General features: G+C 30.6%; 5 protein-coding genes across 19 annotated transcripts in view; 1 reads left to right on the top strand and 4 right to left on the bottom strand.

Annotated features, from left to right (window-relative positions):
* LOC141448065 (MIF4G domain-containing protein B) overlaps positions 1-13904 on the bottom strand; it is a 44933-nt gene extending 31029 nt beyond the window's left edge. For 2 of the 6 annotated variants that reach the window (XM_074116115.1, XM_074116121.1), the window contains exons 1-2: positions 11292-11419; positions 10817-10923 (exon numbers count right to left, since the gene is read on the bottom strand). The gene's annotated coding sequence lies outside the window, so the exon portion shown is untranslated. Of the gene's footprint in view, positions 1-1153; positions 1369-10816; positions 10924-11291; positions 11420-12284 lie in introns of those variants that run through there. The other 4 variants (XM_074116119.1, XM_074116116.1, XM_074116118.1 and 1 more) reach the window with 4 other exon arrangements.
* Positions 13905-14225: 321 nt separating this feature from the next.
* LOC141448067 (DNA oxidative demethylase ALKBH2-like) lies at positions 14226-15353 on the top strand. The gene is made up of 4 exons (XM_074116122.1): positions 14226-14420; positions 14508-14650; positions 14729-14822; positions 14900-15353. The coding sequence occupies exons 1-4, from the start codon at positions 14226-14228 to the stop codon at positions 15107-15109; spliced, it is 642 nt and encodes a 213-aa protein (XP_073972223.1). The 3' UTR covers positions 15110-15353.
* Positions 15354-15540: 187 nt separating this feature from the next.
* Positions 15541-17329, bottom strand: amx (TM2 domain-containing protein 3 almondex). The gene is made up of 6 exons (XM_074115791.1): positions 17314-17329; positions 16967-17049; positions 16769-16900; positions 16565-16686; positions 16127-16270; positions 15541-15676 (listed from the first exon to the last, which is right to left on the bottom strand). Exons 1-6 carry the CDS (start codon positions 17327-17329, stop codon positions 15541-15543), a joined length of 633 nt encoding a protein of 210 aa, XP_073971892.1.
* On the bottom strand, positions 16972-24590 carry LOC141448064 (kelch-like protein 18). 6 transcript variants are annotated; one of them, XR_012454819.1, is made up of 10 exons: positions 24452-24590; positions 22555-22811; positions 21472-21591; positions 21195-21324; positions 20936-21068; positions 20322-20553; positions 20016-20225; positions 18687-18798; positions 18428-18602; positions 16972-17394 (listed from the first exon to the last, which is right to left on the bottom strand). XR_012454819.1 is itself a non-coding variant. In XM_074116111.1 (9 exons), exons 1-9 carry the CDS (start codon positions 24518-24520, stop codon positions 18534-18536), a joined length of 1332 nt encoding a protein of 443 aa, XP_073972212.1. In that variant the 5' UTR covers positions 24521-24590; the 3' UTR covers positions 16972-18533. The 6 variants fall into 6 exon arrangements, 4 of the variants coding, with proteins under 4 accessions (XP_073972212.1, XP_073972214.1, XP_073972213.1 ...); XR_012454820.1 differs by having other exon boundaries at positions 16972-17395; positions 18458-18602; XM_074116111.1 differs by having other exon boundaries at positions 16972-18602.
* A 1286-nt stretch (positions 24591-25876) lies between these two features.
* LOC141448062 (scoloptoxin SSD14-like) overlaps positions 25877-26750 on the bottom strand; it is a 37630-nt gene continuing 36756 nt past the window's right edge. For all 5 annotated transcript variants that reach the window (XM_074116107.1, XM_074116108.1, XM_074116106.1 and 2 more), the window contains 2 exons: positions 26210-26323; positions 25877-26116 (listed from right to left, as the gene is read on the bottom strand). In XM_074116107.1, the coding sequence (XP_073972208.1) occupies positions 25952-26116; positions 26210-26323 (279 nt within the window). In that variant the 3' untranslated portion in view covers positions 25877-25951. The remainder of the gene's footprint in view (positions 26117-26209; positions 26324-26750) is intronic.

Genomic DNA, 26750 nt, shown 5'->3' with positions numbered 1-26750 from the left:
TAAACAAATACTATCCAATAGATTGAGTCCCCTCTCCAATAAACTACAAACTAGGTCATATCCAAAACTCAGCAGAACCCCCAAGGCCGGGTCGCCGACCTCACTCACTAAACAACTCAATATCTACACAATATGTTTATCTTCTTTTTTAACCAAGGACCTACCTCAACTATACATAGATCTCTTCATTCAACTTAAGGATCATTTACTTTGAACTTATATTTATACATTTTAAAAAGGAGAAGATTATGCTGTAGAAAAGAGAAAAATTGTGCAGAACTTGCTGAAAACATACTGCTAAGTAATTATTGTTTAAAAACATAAAGATAAATATTAAAAAATCAATTATATAATTTAAAGTTTTATACAATTCAATGTTTGCGAGCTGGGCTCTTTTAGATGATAAGTGTGTAAAAAGAGTGTCTTCGAAACCAGAATATGCCAGCTAAAAATACTTCCATTGTATACAGTAGGGTCTAATTTAAAGTGAAAAAGGGTGTTTGATTTGGTACCAGTGGGTGCACAGCATCACCGCTCCAGAAAGTATAAATAAACATTAAGCGATTCTATAATTAGTAGTTTATTATGTCATATGGTTTTGACAAAAAAGAGGAAGAAGGTTTTGGTCAAGGAAAAAAGGTCAGCTGATGTACCTAAAATCATACTGAGAATCAAACAATGCCAACAAAATAAAGCCACCGTGGAAGACTGTAAGAGATTTCAGACTGTCTTGGCACTTTCCTAAACGAACAGATCAACGCTTAGCTAAGCGTTCCAAAAAATGGTATTTTTAAAATGCTATAAGATACTAAAACTACACAGAAATGCCAAAAGTTCAGTTAACTCCCAAAATAAATGCCAAATGGAGTAGCTTACAAAACCACAGAAAGAAGACGGCAAACTTTTCTCACAAAAAAAGAAAATGAAACCGGAAAGACTTTTTCTTTTGTGCTCAAAGTAAACATCTGCAGCAACAAACCATGGTGGAGTTTTTTACATTACCCGACTGACAAAGATCCATAAATTAGAAGTGTTAGATTCAGCAATTAGAAAGTAAGCATGAAAACAAATGCATACTGAATAATCCTAAGAACAATGTTAAAGAATTTTTATGACTGTTTATTTTATGATTATTTTAATTGTTATTATGTACCTGTTTATTCTATTATTTCTTGCATAATCCAACGTTTATGACAATCAAAGAGTTGCTATTTGTTAATATTTGAATTGATTTAAGGAGTGGTCGGGTTTCCCACTTGTCCCAATGATGAAATAACAAGTGATGCCTTTCTTTCTTCTAAGAGATTTAGAACATCATCGAGCCAGTGATGGAAGAGGTGCAAGCACAAGAAGATGTACAAGTTCTAGCTAGACAACATATATAAGGAACAATTACAAAACAATGGTTTGACATAAAAAAAAAATACAACAATGCCAGCAAATTGGGAACTGGGTTTGGTAAACAAAATATATCTAGAGTTAGTTCATGTGTGCTACTTTTTCGGTTAAAGATGTCCAAAGACGAATACATCAGCTCACACACAAAACAATTACATACAAAAACTAGAAGTCGCCAAAATAGTCTTAAAGAGAAAAATGGTTTTGGTGCTGTAGCCATTCATTGTAATAACACAATTAAACACTCTAATGACGTCACAGCTAGCAGCCGGCTTTTCCGAGGAAAAAATTTCCTTACAAGACAATTATTCTAAAATTTAAATCCAATCAAACATAAATATTCTATGACCTTAACATTGATGCACTTGTATGTCTTCTCGCTACAACCAAAGAACTATTTATAAAAATAAAGTACAGTAAATATTTTTAAATTGAATTATCACAAACTGTATTATTTAAATAATAATACATTTAACGCAATTTAAACTACGTTAAAAATCTTTCGAATAGCAATTTTATAGCCATTATTCCCTAAACAGAGAGAGAAAAAAAATTAATGATTTGGAATGTGTAATTCAACACCTCTCCTCGCATACGAACTTTCACATTCATGCACTTAACTGTATTTTAATTTATCAGTTACGTGTGTATAATTATAGGATATTGGCCATTTAATATATAACAAGAATGACAATCTATGAACGTAGTAATTTCATAAAATTGTTTTAATTGGTTGAGAATGTTTCAAATTAAAGAATATTCTCTTTTTTTCGTTTCTTCCTGACCAACAGAAATCAGGTTCTAAAGTTTAAAATAGTAATTCGCAATTTTATGTCAAATTTATAAAGAGAAATTTTATAATAATAAATTTTATTTTATGGTACTGCAAAATTTCTTATAAGCAAACATTAATGCATCCAAAGCTCAGAAAAGTGAAAGGAACGTTGTGCGGAAACATTCCAGAATGAGATTAAGAAGTCTAAATTGTTCTCTGATCGAGCTGTTGTCTATTGTCTCGATTTTCCTTGGAATCAGCGCCATTTAGATATTAATAGGCTTTTTTTTAAAGTACACCAAGGAATACTTCATCAATAGCAAGAAGTATGACATCTTGTAGTTTCTGTAAGAAAAATAGAAGAAACCAGACTGCAAATATTGTGTCAATGAGAAAGGATCTATAGACCAACCTTTCGATTCAATGGTGAAAAAAAAAAAAACACTGAAATAAGAATCTTTCTAGATTTCTAGGTCTAATCAAACAGAATGCACTGGAGGAGATGATCTAAAAAGCCACAAAAGATCCTCCAGAGTCATTGCAGGCAAACTCACCAACTCTTTAGAATCTAATCTAAAATCCTGTAACAAATATAACATCCAGGGTTTTCAATGCAGCTGGCAAAAATAGAAATTTCCTAAAAATTTGTTGAGAAAATACAATTCCCATTACAAAGAAAAAAAAAAAAAAAAATGCTATGTAATTTATATAAATGAGGTTAGTACACGTGTAGAGTTCAAGGGCAGAAATCAATTCTGGCAAAATGCCTAAAAAACTTAAACGAAAGGGTAATTTATTGAACATTTACAGTTTGAAGAAACTATCAAATAAGTTTTGTTTTCATTCATTTAAACTAACTAAATTAAACTCATTAAAATTACAAAAAGAAGAGATAAGATTCATAATGAAATCTAATAGAAACCATGTTGAGAGCATGGTGCAGTTGTAGCTCCTAAATTAAATAAACTTGTTTAAATAAGTTCAGCGTTTGGAAAAAAAAAGTGACAAAACTGACTGCTCCTAAGAATTTCAGCAAACTTATTGTGTACATGAAAACTTAAATCTGTTATCATTTAATAAAAAGTTCTTGTTTAGGCAGTTTAAAGAAAAAGTTAGGGGTAAACGACTCTGTTAAGGATCATTTAAGCGTAATGCACGTCTTTTTTTTAAACTGTATATTATAAAAATTTAATATGATTCAATAGTTCGGAAAAAATGTGTTTTCATCTGATTTTTTTTTAAAATTCTATTTATGATAAATTTGAAGCAATCAACCGATTAACTTAAGTCTATGATATCAAGCTTCATGCTGATGTACATTTAAGTTTGATTTAAATGAAGAGTTTTCGTTAAAGATTGTACTATGTTGTAAGCGTATATTAAAAAATTAATAAGAAATATTTCAAATAGATATCTGAAGGACACCAACATCTAATTTTTTTTTTTCCTCCTCCGTGGGTGATAAATAATAACTAATCGTGGGTTTGAAGTTCCACCTTCATCCTACGAAAATGGTGAAGTCGATACCCACACTTCTGTGGATGTTTTTTTTTTCATCTAAATTAACCGTGCCTCTAATCGAGAATATCTTAAACATTGATAGTTGAATCAATCGCAACCTATGTAAAAGCTAAAGAGTAGCAATAATTTTGAAAACATCAATTCATCTTAATATTGATTATAAATAATCAGCTCACCGATTTATATAGATCGTTTACGTGATGATTACCAATAAATTATTTGAAAATGTGGTCCAGGTGCTTAGTGCTGGATAACATAAATTTATTTTATCCGTAACAGCAAGCACTTTTTTTTCTTTTTCTGATCAGTTTTCTATTTTCATCCGTCAACAGATGATGATATACTTCTTTTTAGTACAGAATTTAACTTCCTCTAAGTTTTAGCCAGTCATTACACTTGCTGACTCAGCGAAAAATTAAAATTTATTCAGTAATAAACTGATATTTCAGCAGAACCTACCAACTAAAATTTAGAATTAACAAATATGAATTTAATTCTTACTGATAATATGCAGGTAAAGATGCTGAATAGTACTCTTAGATTTTTTTAGAGAAGTTTAAGAACTTAATTTTGCAAAAGCTTGCGATCTTAAAAAAAAAAAAAAATATAGTTGGAGCAGTTTTTGAGAAAATTCAGTAAAGTGGTACTTCTACTTAAACAGCTATTTTTAGACAAATTTCAAGTTTTAGTCAATTAAAAATAGTTTTACCATCTCCTCAGTTCATTATAATATTTTGGCATCGCCAATATCCAGAGCTCTGGACATGGTTCGTGTTCTTAAATAAAAAAAAAATCATTGCAGTCGAGGGATTTAGTCTCATCACTCATCAGCCTTAAAACAATTCCTTGGTCTGATAGTCTGATTTCGTTCAATGCAAATAATGCAACCATAAAGTTTTATGAGTGTGTTTAAGAGAGTTTTTTTTTTTTTGCAATTGTATTGCATAATATTACATAACATAAAATAAAATAATACGGATTAAAAATTAAAATAATATTTAAAAAAATTGGCACAACTAGCATTAAACGTCGAACCCCCCTCTCACGAAAAAAAGCCAACAAAGAATACTATTGTGTATTTATTTAAACAAATAATTTCTCTGCTCTTCAATAAAAAGAGTTGGAGCGCGCATGCTTGTGTCCCACATGAATACTAATGAGTAGGTACGTCATCTTGTTTAGTTAATGAATTTCCGCATTAAAAGATGCCAACGCAAACTCACCGTTAATAGTTTACATTTCTACTTTCTAGTTCTAGCAAAACGTAATTAGGAAAACTTTACATTTTATTTTTGGGTTTTAATAAAAAAAAATGCCGGATTAGTTTGTGAAAAGAGAAAGAAACTGAATAATCACCAAGCTTCATCTTCTTAAAATGCACATGAACTAGATATACGTAGATCTCAACGGAATGGCAAAAAACATATCAACTTCAACTGGATCACAATTCTCCAATAAAACAATGGAACTCCAATCTCACAAAACCACTAAACAGATCTGGAAATTCTCTTTGTTTAAAAAGGAAACCCGGTACATCTAATCATCTTGTCAGGAAAACCTGCAAAACTGGGTAACAAATTGCGGCTTTTTGGATATGATGGACGGAATGACCACTGGGGGTTATAACCATTCAAGACCAACAATGTCAATGTTTGAAAGAAATTTTCTCTGTGCATTACATTGTTATACATTAAAATTGTCCGGTAGGACAGGTTGTATAAGGGTAGATTGTCAAAAAACTGCTCGATAAAGTGTAACGTTCAAAAACACCTAACTCTGGCTACTTTTTTAATTTTTAAAAAGTTAAAATTTCTAAATTTTCTTGATAATATAGGGTAAGTAAATTCTCTTTTAATAGTGTACTTATTTTGCAAAAATTTTGTAGTAGTAAATGTTTAATAAAGTTTTTGAGGAAGTTAACCCCCAGTACTACGGACGGCACATTTAATTCTATTCCCTCGAACAATTGGCATAATGTTATCAATAATCAGATTTGTTTAAAGCCACTACTAAAGCCATTACATAAAGTATGTCCATTATCTATTGTAATTTACAGGTGTGTTTATTGTTAAATAACATCGTTACTGTTCAGTGTGGGAGCGACACAGCTATTTCAAGGGCAGAGTCACCTCATAGAGTCACAGTTATGATCGCACCACTATAAATATAAGCAAATATTGTACTTAATAATGAAGTTAATTAAATTAATTTAATCATTTTCTCTAACGAATAGTGAGAGAAATTGAATTTTAATTGAATTTTTCACTGGCAATAAACATTTTGGAAGTGGGAACAAAATGATCTTCAACGATTGGCTGTGTACATTTTGGGTCCTGAGAAGTAGTATAAAAGAATATGATAATTTTGTCTTTTATTTATGAATTTTTTAATGTAAGGAGCTCCATCGGAGCTCGGAGCGTTTTTCTGAACACTGCCGGTCTCCAGATAATTTTTTTTCCCCCGCTCCAGATTACCCTGTACATCCCCGGAACAGTGAGCTGACAGGGTTCCTAGAGAGGGCAAATCTATGGCAGGGATTTGATAAGTTTTGTTTACTAACGATTACGTAGTTTGGGAAAAAAATATTTGCACATTTTTATAATATTCTGATGCATAAAAATATAGAGAGAAAAAAAAAAATCTACAAAATAAAGCATTAATCTACAAATTATAATTATATGGGAAAAGTTGCTTGCACATAAACCACATTTTAACACATTTTTCGGTGACATATGAATGCATTATGTAAACATTATCTGTGTCGTTACGTTTATCTAAATTGTTTTAGCTCAAAACAAAATATTGTATAACTACGTGAGATTTTATTTTTAAGAAATCATTTTTCAACGAATTTAAGCTCTTTGGAAACAATTTTTTATTTGATTTTTATGAATAACCTATTAATTTTTCAAGAATAATACTTGAGAATATAAAGAAAAGTTGAAGAATGCTCAATTAAGTTTTAAATCTTAAAAGTTAAAAAACCATCCTTTAATCAGGGAACTGTCTGTTGACAAATTTGCAGAAAATTCCCCAACTAAAATAAAAATAGCTATACATATAATGAACAATCGGGGTAGAGGACCCAGGGAATAAGGATGAAAAATAGTATCTTTAAAAAAAGGGGGATAAATTTAACTAATCTAGTACATTTAATTTTGAAAAGTTTAAAAAAAAAAAATAAAATAAATAATAAAATGCGCTGAATGTAACAAAACCAGGAACTCCCACTGACAATGCCGTATAAATTTAAAAAGAAAAACGGAAATGGCAAATTTATTTATACCAGCTGTACTGGCACAAGTTCTAAGTTGTTTTAAGACATCGCCTAGCCCGTATTATAAATTCAAAATATGTCCACATATTTGATTTTAAAATATTATCATGACCTTAACACAGAAAAACAAAAAAACAGAAAAATACTTTATGAAAAGCACTTGACTTTTTTCTTGAGTACAATTCTCAAGGTTGACAAATTTACTTTATAGAATAGACAGAGAGCTGTAGAGGCTGCTTGGAAGAGAAAATCCAAGCATAGCATGCCTAGACTTGACCTCAAGACCTCTGACCTTAATGGTCCATCTCGCTATAAAAACTGAGATAGCCCCATCTTCTATGGTATTTATTCTTCTCCAGAGGAGTGGAAAACAAAAGCATGAAAACAATTTTTGAAACTGCTAATTACTGGGCACATCGGGTTCAAAATAAACCCGCATTTAGTGATTGATTAAAAAAAGGAAGAAGACAAGTATCAGTGGCGGCGCGCAGGGATGAAAATATGGGCACCTCGAAAGCTGAAAAAGTTGGGAAATGAAAGTGAAACTGAAACAGTAGCACAGTTTCGAAATAGCAGTTTGAAAATATAATGATAGTTTGAATAATAATAATAGTTAGAAATAATAGTTTGAAAATAGTGGCAATATTAATCGGATAGTAATGAGAATCCAGCTGCTGGCCCTTAGATTTTCTCTTCTTAGGAGCTCCTAACAGCTCAATATACGGTGATGGACAGTGTTGTCTGTAACGAGAGAACACTATCCGGAGGTCGGCAGTGCATTGAAAAAAGCTCCGGGCGCCAATAACCTTAGATGTTCACGCGCCTTAAATTATTAAAAAAAAAATAATAATAAAAAAATAAGTAATGATCTCCTCGAAAGGTTTGGTCTCTGAAATGACAATTTCAGCAATTTCGCTTCCTATAGCAAGAAAAATTATATTGGTTATTTAGCGCTTAGCAATCAGTATTATTAGAACCGCCAGAAGAGAAAAGAAATTAAAGCAACAATCCAACAAAATCAAAGAGTCATCAAAATATTTTGTGCCGTTGTGAGTCTTTTTAATAAACAAATAATAAAAATAACAATAATAAGTAAAAACAGTCCAATAATCTAATATCCGAAAATGAATAAAATTGTACAGCCGTTTTTTACTATTTAAAACAACGCCAATTCCTAACACATTTTTATAATACATTATTCCTGGCTATAAGTAATTAAAACAAATAAAAATAGTATAATAAAATTCTATAAAATAAATTTTTTAGAAAAATAATTTACAATAACTTCAAAATATTTACGATTAAATTTAAAATGTTAAACGTGCTTCTAAGTTAGGAGAGAAAACAACATGGATGTACAAGCCAATAAGCAAATATAAAATCTACGTCGAAATTCTATTTTTAAACACTTGAATTTGCAAGTTTATAAAATATCTAGTTTTTAAAAAAAGGATTAATTGTTATTATTTACTTTAAATAAAGGTAGAAAAGAAATCGGAATAGTTTACATTATAGAAAACGTAACTGACTTTTAGTATGTGTCAGTACTCAATACAGCTGATAAATTTAATAACCCTGAAATAAAGACCCCAATAAACCTGAAACTTATTAGTTGTAAAATTTACCTGCAAAATTTCACCTTGACTGCAATTTAATTTTTTTTTGTGAAAAAACGTTACAAATTAAAGTTGTAAGTCTATTTTTTTTTTTATTTTATTTTAAGCAGTTTTCTCGCAACAAAGTTCACAAATCGGAGCTATTTTTTTTTGTGAAAAAACGTTACAAATTAAAGTTGTAAGTCTATTTTTTTTTTTATTTTATTTTAAGCAGTTTTCTCGCAACAAAGTTCACAAATCGGAGCTATTTTTTTTTGTGAAAAAACGTTACAAATTAAAGTTGTAAGTCTATTTTTTTTTTTATTTTATTTTAAGCAGTTTTCTCGCAACAAAGTTCACAAATCGGAGCTATTTTTTTTTGTGAAAAAACGTTACAAATTAAAGTTGTAAGTCTATTTTTTTTTTTATTTTATTTTAAGCAGTTTTCTCGCAACAAAGTTCACAAATCGGAGCTATTTTTTTTGTGAAAAAACGTTACAAATTAAAGTTGTAAGTCTATTTTTTTTTTTATTTTATTTTAAGCAGTTTTCTCGCAATAAAGTTCACAAATCGGAGCTATTTTTTTTTGTGAAAATCACGAAAAATGAGAAAAGAGAAACAAAAATTGGAGTATCTGAGGAGATAAGCTTGAAACAAGATGTAATTAAAGGCTTCTGGGCGTTGCAACTTTTAAAGGGATACGAACAAAGTGAATGGTCCAATTACCTATGGTCAAGATGACCTTCTCTAATGGCAGTGAAGAAAAAAAAAAAGAAAAAGTTCAAGAAGTTCATTCGTTCGGACCATTCTCTAGTGGTAGAAATAGAAAGAGGAATGGCAAGTAATCAGTGGAATGATGGAATCTGCTTAAGAACTCTAGGATATTGTTCATATAGATACTTGCGTTGGAAACAGTAGAAGGGTGGATGAATGTGAGCATGGCGCACAGAAAAACAGAAGAATCTGGGTTCTATGGAAAGTTGTTGAAGAAACTAATGCCTGCGAAGTCCTTATCTCATCCAAAAAGTAATCAAGATTTGCACAGTGGAAAAAACAAGAAGAGAGAACACATTTTGTATCAAACGACTAGAGAAATGTGAGTAAAATAGTTCAACTGCAATAATTTTATTTTATTTTATTTATTAAAAAAAAGAGAAAGTGAAAGAGAAAACAGAAATCAAAATGTTACGGACTTCTTAATGAGAAAATTCACAATAAAAAAAACCTTGTTAATAGGCGAGTGAAAAAAGAAACAGTACATAATCCAATATTATCTATGACACAATCCTAGAACACATGTTGAGAAGCCATGTAATGGAAGTTGATTTACATTACGACAATGTATGCAATTAAATAATAAATTATTATAATTAATTACACTTTTTACTAATAAAAATAATCGTAAATCTGCGTGAATACAATTCCTTGTCTTATTTAGCAGAATCAGAGAAATCACCGGGGAGCCGGCACCATACTTTCAAAACAGAACATTCCCGGCCAAAACGTCAAAGCGGGACTTATGGTAAATTTATTTATGAATATCTAATGTGTTGTTAAAATTCTGAGTAAGGAAATTTGTGAGTAACTAGGCTTTCCGATTTTTCTTTTAATAACAGCTAGACATTCCTAAATCTTTTCACTTATCTTATGTATAACTCTTTGTTTTCATTTTTTCCACCCCCCCCTTTTTTCCAGAGAAGCTGAAGAAAATTGGACAATGCGGTGGGTTACGGCTTCTTCAATGGAATCACTTGTTTAATATTGAAGGTAACTAGCTTTTTAGTGCAAAAATGTCTGATAAAATTGGCGAAAATTTGTGGAAACACTCTAGTTGTGGAAACAATTAATGAAAGAAAAAAAATATAATATACTAAAATAGAAGACTTAGAGAATACTTAAAAAAATAAAAATATTGATATAAAGTACTATCAATGAATTTTAATAAGTATTTCACATATTTTCTAACAATTATAATTCTGAATGAGTTAAATTGCAAAAATAAAAAACGTGTCGTTATTTGAATTTTAATGAACCCTTTCACCTCTTTGTATGTTTTTTTTTGGATGGTAACAATTTTGGACAGAGTATTAAAGTAATTAATTTAAAAATATTTTTAATAAAGAAATAAATAGAAATATGTAGTGTGCTATTTTAGTTCGAACTAATGCAACAAAAATTTTGTACACATGACCATGAATTTCTTTTACATTTATCTTCAATATTAAATAAATGAATAAAAATATTACTTACAAAAAATTATTCGATCGAAAAAAGTTCGTTGACTTCCTTTCCTTACGGTGGAGTCTTTTCTTCAAATTTCGTTTAACAAATCTTGGATGATTTATTATTATTTTTCGCTGTAAATGAATTTCCGGTATGTGAGCAAAGTTATGAAACGTTTAATTTTAAAAAGTAACAATTTAAATGAATACATAAATTAAGAAATTAAAACAACTAGGATTGTTAAGATGTTCAGTGTGTATGATATTGAAAGACTGTAAATAGTTAGGAGTGAGTTAAGGATATATTTAGAATATACTCAGTGGAGTAGCAAGTAGTGTTACTTTTAGTATCTTGTAAAAATTGTCTAACATGATGAATTTAGTTCGTTTCTTTTGTGGGTTAGAATAAGCAATGGTTTTTTTTTTTTTTTTTCAGCAAATGTCGAGTTAAATATGGAAAAATTTAAGAGACCGGAGGTATTCTGTTTAGAGACTTAATTCACCTTACGACATAGTGAACAAATTTGAAATAGCAGCGTGTGGTGGACAACTGCTCAGGGGGACCTACGGCTGTTCACTATCGAATAGAACACTAGGCTGAGCCACTATTCACTATTCGCCCACTTTACAACATACGTGAGTCCCCTTCTTTTTTTTGTATGCAATTTACTTAATTCCCTTGCAATCTTCCACAATAACTGATTTTGTTTGGTTCTTACAATATTAATTATTTAATACTATAATTCGCTAAAAGAAAAGAGGACAGCCTAATTACGAATTGTATTAGAATTAAATTAATTTTGAGGATTCCTACATCGGCTAACGTTTAAGCTCTTTGCCAGACGAAATGTCCAGATCGTTTCAAAGTTTTTAAATTGAGTTTTCAATTAAATAAACCTTCCATTGTCCCGAAAAAGTAAAAAATAGATTTGCTCTAATCTAGAGGTCCAGTACTTCTCTTTAGACGCACTTTTTCTTAAAAATGGCACTCTTCAGATTTTCTTCAGACTTTCTATAGATATTCCAACATTATTTATCACACAAAGACGCATTCATTTTTACGTTGCAACCACTCCGGTTGGAATAATAACTCAGGAAACTCTTAGCTAACTAACCCACATATTACAAGGAATGTGATTAGTTCTTTGGTGACATTCAGTTTTGAAAACTCATTTACATGAGTTAAGATTAAACTAAGTTAGCTTTTTTTCCCGCCAGATATTAGTTGTGATAGGAAACCGATAGCGCAGTTCGGGACTACGAGTTCAGGTTATAACTACCTTTCGTTCGATATTTTCGTTCATGAGAATTGATAATGGACAGAATACACTGTCTAGAATCTGGCGGTGCACTAAGAAAACTCAATGCCATCAAGTCCTATAAATAGGACTGAAGAAATCTAATACAGATCAGAAAGTAATATAAGATCTACTAATATAATATAAAGAATTGTTTCGCTTAAAGTCACTATACTCAAGTGTTTAAAAAAATCTTACCTTCAGCATCCTTCATTTGTTGATAAAAAAAATTTCCAGCAGTTATCCTGGCAGCCGCTATTTCTTGGACCATTTTGCGCCTGGATTCTCCTTCCTGCCTTTCTAGCCACCATCATTAGAAATTCCGATTTTATCTCGGAACGAAGCGCCCATATTTGGCTCCTAAAATAAATCATACTCGTTATTTACAAGAATAAACAGATCATTCTAATTCTTAAATCACCTTTTATAGATTTACTCAGTACACAAAATAATCAACGACAACTTGATTCAAGAATATTCGTTAATTTATTGTCAAGATGGTTGCAATTATGTTCGCTATTTTCTTATTTTGCTATAAGCTCTGAGAATAATTGTAAAATTCTTACTTTAGAAAAACTGTTACATAAAATAAATTTGAGGAAAATATATTTACTTAAATTAACTAACAAAATGCTGAAAATCAACAATTAATTAATAGAAATAAAAAACTTATCTAAAAAACTGATGTGTACTTATCAGTCAGTGTCATGACGATTTATAAGTTGAATGATTTTAGACTAACTTTCAGCAAGTTGAAAATCTCTTCTCTTTTCAAGATCGCCATTCTAGGTTCCCAGATCTCACATCCACGATCTTAGAACCTGAGGCAAGAAAATATTCTATTAATTAAAATCTATTCAAAGAAATGAGATGACTCCTCGGTCGTAGCACCTGTGGGAAGAAAGGGTTATTAAGTGAAATCTTTTCAATGAAATATGATCTACTTGGCTCTTTTTTTTCTTAAGAGAAAATACAGCGTTCGCATCAGATTCGGGAAATTTAATTAAAATGATTTTAACAAAACTGCTAGCACTAATGATATTTATTTAAATTCGCATTACTTTATGATTACTACCTTAGAAAAGGAACTAAGTTAAGTACAATACAGTCTAAGAAAAAGGCAAAAACTAATACACAATACAAAAGTCACCTCATGGAATAAAGTTTGAATTCTAAGATTATTATTATGCGCAAAACTTTCTTGTTGCAGCTTGTGGTGTTAAGAAAGCGGAGTATTTTAGTTTGTAGCTCATTCCATATATTTTTTTTTAAACAAGAATTAATAATTAAAAGTGATTGAATTTATGCTTAATGTTAATAAAGACTTTAAAAAATACCTTTTATAGTGGTGAACAGATTAACAAAAAAGACAGATCACTTTACATAGAAGAATATAAATATAAAATTCCCTTATAAATGAAACTTTGCCCTATTAGAAAACTATACAAAATAGAAAATAATACTAAAACAAAAACTAATTGAGAACTATCATAATAAAATATTAAAAAAACATATAATACTAGAAGATATAAAAGAACATAAAAACCATAAACCTTCTGCAATAAAAAAGAAGTTACATTATTAGATACTAAATAAAAGTAACCATAGGAACTTGAGATTAGTCTTGAAAAATAAATTCCCGCGCTGCTTAGCGGCATTCACAGTAACTAAAACGTTCTTTAATTTAAACCATTTTGACTTATATAATAATTATTTGGAAAATGGTGGATTCACTTATCGAATTTGTGAGTAACAATTCATACTCTCGTATTTCTTAATTTTATTATTATACTTAAAGAACTTAACCAGTACCAAGAGTACTTACGTTACATTACAATCATTCCAAGAATGTTATTACTATCTCTAAAATGCACGTTATTTTTGTTTACAAGTTTACTTTGTATACATTAATAGGGACTATGACAAGTGAGCCAACTCTATCACAGACCGCTCTATTCCTGATTTGCTCCTTTAGGAAAAAAGTAAAATCTAAGGACTAAAAAGGTACCTTCAAAAGAATCGGTACCTAGTATCATATGGGAAAAATTATCGAGCATTCGATACCAGGTATTCAAAGAAAAGAATCGATATCGTAATGAAAGTATTGGAATTGTTACCTCCTTAATTCCCAATAACAACATGAGTGCCGAACGGGAGATAAGGTGGGTGGATTTTACCGGCGAACAATTGCAAATGAGATATTCACCAAATTTTCTGAAAAAAGAAGTGGCTGATAAATTGTTCGATACTTTGGAAAATGAAGTACAATATTTTTCTGGAGATCTTACCAAAATACGGGTATTTGGTAAATGGCGAGATATACCTAGACAACAAGTTAGATAACTATAGATTTTTTGTTAACTTAAAAGTTACTTAATGCTTTATCTTATGAAATATAACAGTCTGCACTTATTCCTATAGGTTGCATTCGGTGACCCTGGGCTATCCTACAAATTCTCTGGTCTCACGTTACCAGCATTATCATGGCCTCAGTTTCTCTCCGATTTGAGGGATACAGTTAGCAATCTGCTTGGATATTACTATAACTTCGTGTTAATAAATAGGTAAATTGTGAATTGCTTACAACGTAGACTTATTTAAAGAGCCTAATTTTTTTGTTTTTTAATTTTGAACATGAGTAGATACCGCAATGGCAATGACCACATAGGTGAACACAGAGACGATGAATCAGAACTTGATGTAGAAGCGGGTATTGCTTCAGTTTCCCTAGGACAAGTAATACTATTATTTATCAATAAACCTTTATAATGGTTGTCAGATTTCAAATTACAGCCATATTTTCTGTTTTTTAGGTAAGAGATTTTGTAATGAGGCATACAGATCATAGGAATCGTTTGCGTAAGGTGGAACCAGTAAAAGTAGCACTTGATCATGGAAGCTTACTACATATGCAACCTCCTACTAATAAATTTTGGTTTCATTCTTTACCGGTGAGGAAGTCAGCTAATGGTGTTCGAATAAATCTAACATTTAGAAAGGTAAATGAAATATCAATCGAATGAGCATGATAAACTCATCGAAGTAAGCAAAAAGTAAATGTTTAATTTGTATCGTTTTTTGTATCTATTTAATTGGAATCGTATTTTTGTAAGTGCATCCTTTGTTAAATCGAAAATGTATAGTATAATGGAGGTCTGTTCAAGTGTTCATAAAAATACTGTTATTTCTGGTCTAAGAGAGCAATAAATTTTTGTACTATACCTCTTAATTTGTAAATAAATGACCAATAGATTTTTTTTACCACAAGTTCGTTTTTTTGTTTATTCTCTTTCCTTAAAGGTAGTTATAAAATGAATTTATACTTGTAAATAAAAATTACACCTATGGAAAACTACACAATTGGGTATTTTATTAACAAAAAATAAATAAATCTGTAACAAAAAAATAAATAAATCTGTACATATTAACAATATAATACAAAATCAAAATTAAATCATATATAAAGAGAACCATCTGCAGGTCCTAAATATTGTATAGATATTAGGATGAAATCAATAATCGTCCAGACTCCAAGACCTCCAAAGCTAAACAATTTTCCTATCCCTTCTTGCCAGTATCCCAAATAAAACCTGAAAAAAAAGAGTAAAAGTGTGCACAAAACTTGAAATTACTAGGATGTCAAGGTATCCATACTGGATTATAAATGTGGCATGAAGGGGTCATGCTTAAGAAAAAAAAATAAAAGATATTAATTGCGACGCTATTGGGAATTGGATATTTGCAGGTAGATGTTATGAGAAGAAATAGTAGCCCCAGCGAATAATTTCAGATCAACTGTCAATTTATAATAAAAATTACCATTCATCGTCTCAAGAATTGCACGATATTCTATTCAATCACGTAAATCAAGCAAATGTTTTTCTGTATTGAATGCTGGGGCAGAAGGATGGACAATAGGCTATGAGAGACAATTTTCATTAAAAAAGAGGATCAATTGTTTCAAAAAACATTGAATGAATACCAGCAAATTTAGCTTTACCTTACATTAAATGATACAACAATAGTAATACTCAACCTACCTATCAGCACCAAAACCTCCAAGAGTAACACTCAACAGCATGGCCGTCGACCATCGATGTCCTCCTGTCCAATTACATGGTAGATTTCGTGCAAACATTCTTCGACCCAGACACATCACGTGATCATGTACAGAACAGTTGGTTCTACAAAATGCCCCCTTATCAATATACAGAATACGTTTATTTTACTATTTTAAAAACTTAAATTGACTAAAGTAAAAATAAAGTAATGCCAATTTTTAGACGAATTTACTAACTACCAAATTATCGGGGTCGGAAGCGATTAACAAACTATTAAATTCTCATAAATAAACATGTAAAAATCCAAAGCGTAGAACGGGAATTGAACCCAGAACCACGATACATCTTAAACTTGTGGATTTCTTCTCTAACCTCTCGGCTACTGAAATTTATTATTACCCATTTTATATACTTTACCTATAGTAACTTCTGGGCGATGATGCGGAATTACAACGTGCCTTGCGAACACATTTATGTTCCCATCTCTCAGTCTGGTAGCAGTATTGGCAAATGAATGTTTTCTCAATGTCATTACTTCCCTGGGTAAATTGAAACATTGAATTAAATCAAAAAATGAATGCATAAATTCATAATTTCAATAATATTGTCACCAAAACTTACGTTACAATTGAAAAGAGGTTTACATTTGACTGTGGTTGGCCGGCCATATACGCAAGATTCATTCATACTACATTTTATACATCTATGGTCTAAACTTGCACAAGGTGCATTCACAGGGCATATATTTTCTAACTGCAATCACAACATATAATCAAAAAAGATTCCATTAACAGAAATAGATATTAAATTGGTTCACACCTCTTTGATAGTAGTACTAGATATTGAATCCGAGGGATTTGGTTTTGTTTTTTCGGCAACATGAGCTTCATTATGAAAATCACCTATAATAAATTTTTTTTTTATACAAGGAACTAAAAGCAATACTGACTTTAAAGATAAAAAATAAACTTACCATTATGAAAACAAGATGAAATAGAAACTAATAGAATAAAAAAAGATAATTTTATGTACATATTCTTTTTACTTTAAAAGACAATGTCAATGTCTTGAGAAAACTAAATTTATATTTAATAAAAATTCATTTAAAAAAAGCATTACCAAAATCTTTAATGGAAGATTATAAAATGTTTATACATTACAATAACCTGCTATGGCCGGCATGTGCTGCACCCTGGTGAGTAATTTATGAACTATAATTTATCTTTTTCTCTATGGAATTTAAATGTCTGGAAATATAATAGACAATTATGATGAACTCTAAGCCATAAACAAAATTAAATAAAAATATTTTTTAGTTTTAAATAAAAAATTGTTTACAAATTACACATTTACGTATGCAATGTTTGCCTGTCCGAAACTCAAAAACGAAAAACGCAGTTAAATTTAAGAACTTTTTATTTCGTTCGGGTTCTATCAGTAGTTCTTGTAATATAATTTCGGTCCAAATCAAATTATCTCAAAAGCCCCTTTGCTGAATAGATTTTTTAGTTTTTTACCAATATCTCGAAAACGATTCCTATAATTTTCTATAGACTTGGTAAATATGTAGGCTACAACTTTAATTCGCAACTTATTTGGAAGGACTACATTTTAGGAAAAGGAGTAGTAGTTTACGCTTCTCTTTAAAGTGGAATTTTAGTGAAACATATATGTAGTTTCATACAAATAAACATTACTGAGATATAGGTGAATAGCTATAAGAAAATGGCTTGACCAAAAGTGCAAATTTTCTCATGGTTTTTCAAGTTTCAGCGAATTTCTTAAAAACCACTGCCGTCACAAAAAGTCTTTAAACTTAAAACATTAACCACAGAAAGACAGCTTTGTTTTAAAATTGATTTAGAAACGTTCCAAAGAAGGGGTTTTTGGTTTTCTGCTTATCCTATGATTTTATTACCTTCATATTGTTACTGTGAAATAAAGTGTTGCTAAAAGCCAATGTTTGTAGAAAATTTAAAGAAAACATGAATGAGGATTGAAGTAAGAGAAAGTCGTAAGATTTTTCTCTCTTTTTTTATTATTGTAATTTACTGTGTATGTAATTTTAGTCCTAGGGATACGAAATTGTTCCTGAAAGTTTGCCCAAATTCATTATGAAGAAAGAAAAACAAGAATCTATTTAAAGCATCAAGAATTAATTAAATTTTGAATTGTTCGAGTATTATGCAAAAAAAGAATTATTAGAAGTATTTAATAGACTCAAGCAACTGATAGCTCCTTTATGAACCAAATTATATAAAAGTATTTAGTAATAAATACCAATTATAAATATTGTTATCAATACTTTCCCATAAACTAAGAAAAATTATGTTTTCTGCTTATACGGAGTACATTTAATTGCATTCAAATAATAGATTCATAAAAATTATGAGTAATGATGTTGTTTTTTAATGATTTCTAATGATTGTAGGAATTCTTCATATGATTGGTGTATCTGAAATAAAAATGAACAATGAATGACTTATTACTTTGACAAAGCTTTCGAAAGCAAACAATTTCAACTGAAAATTATCCTCACCATACTATCTTCAAACCAACATCTTGGTGATGGAAGATTTAGTCCAAGTTTATTACATTCTTCATTCAATAATTCTGGAATACTACCATGAGTTTCTAGTTTTACAGAAAGCCTGGGAAAAGTTTTAAAATATTTGAGTCCAAATTTATTTTGGGAGAAATGGGGGTAAAAAACAATTTCTTCGCTCATATACCAGGCTACAAAAACCTCCGAATAGAACAAAATGTAGAGAGCCTCGGAGATTTGAGGTGTTTCAGATTATGCTTCAGACTATCGTGCCTACTGGGGCAAACTTACTTGCGACCTGCTATGTGTTTACGCTTGCATATTATTAACACACGCCTATATTCTTGAATAAACACCAAAAGAAGTTACAAGAGATTTCTGAATGTTATTTTATTTTGAATATGTTTACATTTCTGCAGCTAGCTCCTTTGCTTATTTACGTTTTATACGTATTTAAATTCCAGAAATGTTATTGGTACCAAATATAAATTAATTGATTTTACGAATATTATAGCGAATAAAAAGGCGCTGTGCTCTGAAGTGGGACTTTGGTTGCACTTCTTTAAGGCTCCCAAAATAAATTTTAATGAGAAAAATAAATAAAAGCAATAGAACTTTATTAGTTAAATGAAAAACTTATGAGACATTTTTCAAAAAAATTGCCACTATTACAGGATAGGATACCTACTACTCCAAGGCACTTTTTCCCAATATAGCGTAGAGGAATTAATAGCTCCTGTGTGTACATACTCTCTCGAATTATATGGGACAGCCAAACGAACTAAGAGCTATAAACGCTCCATTTTATGTGTCCAATCTCATCATCCACACAGACCTAAATTTTCTCTCTGACGCAGACAGCTCAATACCGCTGCTTAAAATTCCACGCCAAATTTGCCTCCTATTACAATCCTTCTAATCAACTTCATCCAGAACACTCCTGGCTTACCCTAGTCCCAGACTCAGGCGTCGATGGCCCCATAACCATTCAACTGCATAACTTAGATCGTCCCAGGTGAAATATGAATCAATAAACTTCTTGCTAGGAAAAACTATACACTTCTTGCTAATCGTTTTTTTCGTTTCGTGTTCAGAAGGAATACAAAAAAAAATATGCTTTTTTAAAGAATAACTTTACAGATTGAGTTTTCCCATTTTCCGAGTTTTTCTCACAAACACTCGGTAAAGATAAATTTAATGAATTGATGCATAATATACGTACTCCACTACTAATACATATAATAACATGGATCAGGGTGTTTCATTTTGAAAGAAGTATTGATCAGAACAAAATACTTTATATTAAAAAGAAGGCCAACTTACGCAATGCCATCATCAATTAACTTCAAAATATCTCTTGCATTTGTAATCATTTTTATCATAGGACAATCTGGACATCTCTTCAAGTCTATCAATTGTGACGGCCTTAATAATGCAAATCTAACTACCTGCATCACTCGAGACGAATTAAAACCTCTTGCAGGCCAATCAAATAGTAACCATTTAACGGCTGAATAAAAGACATCAAGTTCACTTCAGGAAAAAAAATTTAGAACGATTTAATCATTTTCAACATTACTAATTTATATTTATTCTTAATTATGGCACATTTACGTAATTAATATTTACCTGTGCACTTTAATGTAATCAGAAGATAAAAGCATTAAAATTATATCCACAGGTAGATTAACAAACAGAGATGATGAGACAATGTGTAAAAAAACACTTTGAATCCTGGGCAACATCATCCCTTGAGTTTCTCTGTCGCCAAGATTGTAAGCTTCCATAAATAAGGAAAATGCTGTCATTTCATTAAATAAATCTCTACTTTCTAATATAATTCTACAAGTTTTGATTAGATCTGAAAAAAATATATATATTAAATAAAATAGTTAAATAAAAAGATCTAAAGTAGAACCAAGCAATAAATTAGCTACAAGATCTCCAGGTATCTCGATTAAGCATGTGCCCTAATCGGGAGATGTCCCCAGATCAATGCTCTCCAAAAATATCTTCAAGTGAACTTGCTCCAGAACGTTTCACCAACCGAGCGTTCTTGAATGAGATGGTTACTTGCAGCAGTTCTAATGTGAATCACTGAGTAAGGTTGAATTAGAATAAAAAGGCAGTTACCTGCAAAAACTTACAGCGCCAACAATGGCAATTCAACGATATTTCAAACAAAGCTCTTAACTTAAAGCTTCAGAATTGTCATTAAAATTGACAAATAAATATTAATATACCTTCCAAATTCAAATATTTTGCAGCAACATAGATATTGGCTATATTTTTTCTATCAATACATTTCGTCGCTTCCTCAGATTCGTGCAACATCCATGAATAGATCGCTTGAAATGTCTCCATTGAAACTTTACTCTAAATATCAAGAACGTATCCTGATTATATATTGTTTAAAAGTGTACCAAAAAAATTAACATAAATTCTAATAAAATAAAAACTTAAATTTAAATTCACAATTTACATTTAAACGAATTGTATTACTTCTGGTAAAGTGACGATACATTCATCCAAATCTGCTATAGCATCTTCGAAATACGAGGTGTATAATTTTAATAACGGTCTATGTACTCCAAATTCAACATCATTGATTCTTATAAGAATGTCTGGATTTCTGTTGAAAATAGTTCAGAGAAAGTTGGATCAGAGATAACAAAAAAAAAAAAAAAAATTAGTTATTATATTTATGGAGTATTAAATAACTATTTATGAAAAACACTAGCTGTCTTATGCAATGTGCTTTTCAAGGTTGATAACTTACATACAGTTAAAAAGATGATAAGGTATCAGTTTGTCCAGACCAGTTTTAACTTGACTGTCCCCATTTTCATTAAATAAGTCTAGAGAATTCAATGTTTGATTGTTTCCTCCACTTTTTACACTAGAAGCAAGTGAAAAAACAAATTGTAAGGTTTCTGATCTCGTTCGAATAAAGTCGTACAAATTGTCATAAAATTTTGAAAGATTATTTTTTTTTTTAAAGTTTTTATTGGGGAGAAATAGTTGCTGCTACATTCTTAGCATGCTAATCAAACAAAGCATTTGTTTGATTTTGATGATGTCACAATTAGGAACAAGGACTAGTATTTAAAAGTTTAGTTTTTGGTGGAGGATGCTGGTTACATAAATTTGGGCCGAAGAGTATGAGAGGTTTCTCGGTTGGTATTTAAGCAGTCAACATTTGGCAAGGACATACACTCGGATCAATGAAACGAAGACCTGGCGGCTTTTCTGAGTGATTACTCTCTATCTTTTGGCCTTTGGAGTTTCTGAGCTGGAGAGTTGGGTTACTTAGAGCCATCTTGTGACGTAAAAAATCATTCAATAGACAATATTTGAACAAGGGAACAAGGCATACCTTCTGCACGGGTCTTCGGGCTGGACCATAACAAGTCTAGGCTGAATAAGTCCGGCCTTATTGTGTAGCAAGAAAGACTCAGAAACTACAGATAGTTTCACTATGGGCGGGGCCCATAAGTTGGATAGTTTAGGGTGAAATTTAAAATGTAAAGTGAAATGTTAATCCTATTAATGCAGCGCAATTGCCATCTGAATAAAGTTTGTCTTTCAAGGCTTCACAAGAAAAGACCAATCACCATTGTTAGTTAAAATAAAAACGAACGTCCTATTGAGCTGGTTCAAAGAAAAAAAATACAAGCAGCCAACGGGCGTGTAACGCAACTCTAAGGCATAGACAACCAACCAAATAGTTCGGTGATCTCTTCAGAATGGCTGAAACCTAAATAATGCTTTTCTCTATGATCACCAAATTTAGGGCGCAAAACAAAAGTATTCAAATTTAAAATAAAAAAAATGCAAAAACGAAGCAAACTGTAAAATTTACTTTACACAGACTTCTTTTTTCTCTTCTTCATGCTCAACGGACGTATCAGAAAATTCTTCGGAATTACCAAAACCTACACTTGTTAACTCTTTTGAAGGTACAGGTGTTGTATCCACGCTTCTTTCATCTATTGCTGTTATTGTTGGTTCATGAATAAATCCTACATTTTCAAATTTTTTCACTTCTTTTGACATTTTCACTTTGTCACTTTCATTTGAAGATGATTTTTCATCTCTTAGTTCACACATCACTTTTTCCTAGAAACAGAGTAACTATTACAATATTTACTTATTTATGCACTTACACTTATTTATCTATTACTTTTCATCACTCGTAGAAAGAGAAGATAACTGAGATCGTCCCAAATTTTTGGCTGAAGCTGTATCTCTATAGTATATCTCAAGTACTAAAAATCGCATCTTTTTTTTTTTTTCATTTTCTGCATTGGCATCGGTAGCACCATACAGCCAGCATATCATTTATTTGTACATAAATAACAGAAATTTAGATTTAAACCTTTATGTTTTTATAATTCATTAGTGCCTAAAATCTGTTAAACTTTAATGCCTGCCTCTACCATAAAACCATATAATATTTCATATACCTTTACATTTCTACTGCTCAACATGCACATATAATTATAAGGGGAAGTTAGCTCCTTTTCAAGGCGAAAATCGCATCTTGCTCAAACTAGAGCTAAACTATTACGTTTTTCACGGAAATTTGTCGTTCTTTCGTTGTTCAAAAAATGGTTTCGTTTTCTTTGAAATTTATACACTACTTGACCGCCTAAATGTCCATAATTTGTATTTAAAACATTTTCTATTCCAGGATTCTCGGGGATAAGCCTCCAAAAAAAAAAAAAAAAAAGAAAAAAAGCTATCTTTTTAGCATTACAAAACATTGGTAGAATCCAAGTTCCTCCGTGATTGGAGGGTTTGCATTCGGTTGAGATTAGTTCTTTAGTAGCTGTAGCATATAATTCGGGTCAGTATGTCCACACAGGTGCGATTCCTTCCTCTATACCATATTGGAAAAAAGTCCCCTGGTGTAGTGCCCTCTCATAGTGGCAATTTTTGATTTCCAAGAAAGGCAAATTTACAGAATAGATTTTAGCAATTTACCTCAAAAGCTGTACTTCGATTTAAGGGCACTTGAGGGGAAGATGATTACTACTCTTCCCAATCCATTACTGTCATTCCAATATAATGAACTGTCATAATTAAAACTGTCCGGTGGGTCAGTTGTTCAAGGGTTGTATTAATATGAATGCAATATGTATCAAAAATTCCAAACTTGAAAATCACTAGGACGGAACAGCGTATTTATTGTATTAGCTCGTTCAGTTATGAGCGATTTTGATTTTGTTTTTTTAAACTTAATATGTAAAGATACATTCTTTTATCACTTTTTTTAAAAATATTTAAAGCATTTAGAATGAAGTGTGATCATTAGTTCTATTTAAAGAGTAAATAAGCAGTCCATTGAACGGTTCTAGAGTTTCATAATCTTTTTTGATTATAGGCTGTGTTGCAAAAAATTTCATTTTGAAGAACATCTGTCCACCAGGAAATACAGAACGCTTTTTCGAGTTGTTTTCCCTTGAAGAAAACCTCTCTTCATTTGGTCATAATCCATTAAAGCACTTAAAAATTGTAATTTTCCATTTTTTCTCTCCCCAGAGAACATTGATTTTAGAGGAGCCTCAAGGAAGTTTCAAATAAAAGTTGTAAAACTCTTTTCTTTTGGGCAATAAGTAAACAGTTTAAAGAAAACGTAGAAATTGTTTTCGAGAATATCGCGAACTGAAAAATATTCAGTTTGATGCATCTCAGAACTTTATGCAACTAAATCCTTATGTACTTTCAAATAATTTATAATTTTTTTTATTTCTTACTAGACTTGATAGTTCTAGAATGAATGGTTGTCCTTTTTGTGATTTTAGATGTGGTTCCATTTTATGCATTATTAGTTTTTTTGATAGATTCAAGTGTTAAAGCCTCAACTAAATATCTTTCACAATTTTTATTTATTTTAATAGTTATAAAAAGTAGACTGTAATTTCTTTTCACAATAACTTATCTTTCACTATTGAAATTTCTAATGGCTCCGTATTATTTATATTTTTTGAAAACTTTCTGTTTAAGTTTAAATTTATTGTCATAACTACTTGGATAATAAATAATCAGTTGTTTTTTTTTTATTATATGAGTTATTATGTAACTTTGATCCAAGGCCGGCTCTACCGGCGAAGCAAAAAAGCGTTAGGAATGGAAGAAAAAGTGGCATCCACTTTACAAAACATTAGATAAAATATACCGAATTTATTAATACCTAATGCTGAAATAATAAAGAAAATTGTTTAATATTTAAATTCCAAGATATGGAATTAAGTAATTCTTTAGCAGAAGCAGCCTTTGTATCTTCTAGGTCGCATTCTCCCACTGATTCCTGTTGCTTATGTTCGTTTAAGGTGCCCAAATGTAATTTACCCCCAACCGACGGTAGTACTCCAAATTCTTTCAATTTCTTGCCAATCTCTGGCCTGCAATTGCAGAGGCTAGTCTACTTACCATGCAATTAGAATATCAAGGGATTATGAAGAAAAGTTTAAGACTTTGCTTGCCAGATGATAATCATCACATTACCATGAGTATTTACATAATCTAAGGTTATTTTTTTTTTTTAGAGATAAATCAGATTTAAGGGGCTTTACGTCAATGATCGGTTGTCTTAGACGGAGGCCGGATTGACAACATACTTTACTAGAAATTTCCCATATTAATACATAAAATAAAGGCTGAGACTAAAAATCGTACCATTTACACCCCCATTTTAGCCTAGCGGTTCTCGCCCTTACGGCGCTTAGTAAAATCAAGCAATAAAAAAATATTTGAATAAAACGCCGTAACTTCTAGTTTAAATTAAATTAAAGCACGTAATAATTTATTAAGTTTTGAACACATTTCTAATTTTTTTTACTTAAAATACGTCTTTTTCACTAAAAAATTACAAATTATTAAGTACTAATTATTCTTACTAGATGTAATTAAAAAATTTTTATTTATTCTTTATGTTTAAAGAGGCCAAAGATTAATAGGGTCTCTTGAAACTATTGTATTTTACCATTCTTATCCATTTTACTGGATAATTGGTTGGCGTTGTAAAGTAACAATAAATGGCTAGTTGGAGCAAAAAAAAGTAAACTTTTTCCTTTTTTCTAATAACAAAAATTTAAAAATATAAATAATTCAATTAAAAATATTAATTAATTAATAAAATAATATCACAAAAATTATCTTTTACTTTAGAATTATCAGTATTTTGATTTTTTTTTTAACATAAAACATAAAATAATGCATTTTTCCTTTTTCAAATAATTTTAAAAAAATTTATTTTAAATGTATTCTATAGGATAAAGGAATGTTACATTCCCTGGACGCCTCAGATCTGAACTGGCTTCAATCACTCCATTTTTAATAAGTATTCCGGTTACACAAGAATCGATCTTGTTTCCTTGTTCCGTTTTATGCCCTCGATTTGCCATACCATCAATTAATGCCTAAAAAATAATCATCATCATCATAATAACCCAATTAACTTATACTTTTTATTTGTTTAACGAAAGAAATAATCATGAATCACTCTTGAATACCTTATCGGTGCCTGGTTCAAAAAACCACGTCATTGGCAGCAATTGATGATGGAATCTATGCATTTTGATGGCTTCCACTAGACTGATATTATACCATAAAGTTCGTAATGCGATCTGTAAAAATTAAATAGAAAACTTAAAATTAAAAATTTAATTAATTTCAAATAAATTTAAAAAATAAATTTATTTGAAATTTAAATTCTGTCAATAATTTCATTAAATTTAGAGAGATGGTGAAGGTAATATTAGCAAGTTATTATTCAGTATTTTCAACAGAGCTACAAGTCATACGCTTAACGTCATAGAAATCTCTAGAATTCTGAAATGGCTTTTTATACTCTTGAACAGTGATTCCAAACCTCTGGAACTCACCGCTTTCCCTTAAAGAACCTGGGTAAGTGATTTTTGAGTCTTGTGGAGCTGTAGGATTAGTGGACTCTTGAGGTAGGGGCTCAATAGATTTACTTAGGTAGTGGTGCTGTACCACAACGAAAATAAAAAGCAAAACAATACAAAAAATCCCTTGCTGAAGCTCGAGTAC

Source organism: Rhodnius prolixus, unplaced genomic scaffold (genome assembly GCF_049639745.1).
Source record: "Rhodnius prolixus isolate KJV_2025 unplaced genomic scaffold, Rpr scaffold_13, whole genome shotgun sequence".
Taxonomy (NCBI): domain Eukaryota; kingdom Metazoa; phylum Arthropoda; class Insecta; order Hemiptera; family Reduviidae; genus Rhodnius; species Rhodnius prolixus.
The sequence above is the reverse complement of the archived record's forward strand: the minus strand, read 5'-3'. Positions and strand labels throughout refer to the sequence as shown.

Excerpts from the sequence above, each read along its gene's own strand:
- LOC141448067 (XM_074116122.1), top strand. The coding sequence starts at position 14,226 with ATGAGTGCCGAACGGGAGATAAGGTGGGTGGATTTTACCGGCGAACAA. Across the intron at positions 14,651-14,728 it reads AACTTCGTGTTAATAAATAG|ATACCGCAATGGCAATGACC; the intron begins GTAAATTGTGAA and ends GAACATGAGTAG. Across the intron at positions 14,823-14,899 it reads CTTCAGTTTCCCTAGGACAA|GTAAGAGATTTTGTAATGAG; the intron begins GTAATACTATTA and ends TCTGTTTTTTAG.
- amx (XM_074115791.1), bottom strand. Across the intron at positions 16,901-16,966 it reads CTAGTACTACTATCAAAGAG|TTAGAAAATATATGCCCTGT; the intron begins GTGTGAACCAAT and ends TTGTGATTGCAG. Across the intron at positions 16,271-16,564 it reads TCGCCCAGAAGTTACTATAG|AACCAACTGTTCTGTACATG; the intron begins GTAAAGTATATA and ends GGCATTTTGTAG.
- LOC141448064 (XM_074116111.1), bottom strand. The coding sequence starts at position 24,520 with ATGCATAAAATGGAACCACATCTAAAATCACAAAAAGGACAACCATTC. Across the intron at positions 20,554-20,935 it reads AAAATATTTGAATTTGGAAG|ATCTAATCAAAACTTGTAGA; the intron begins GTATATTAATAT and ends TATTTTTTTCAG. Across the intron at positions 18,603-18,686 it reads GTTGGTTTGAAGATAGTATG|ATACACCAATCATATGAAGA; the intron begins GTGAGGATAATT and ends TTTTTATTTCAG.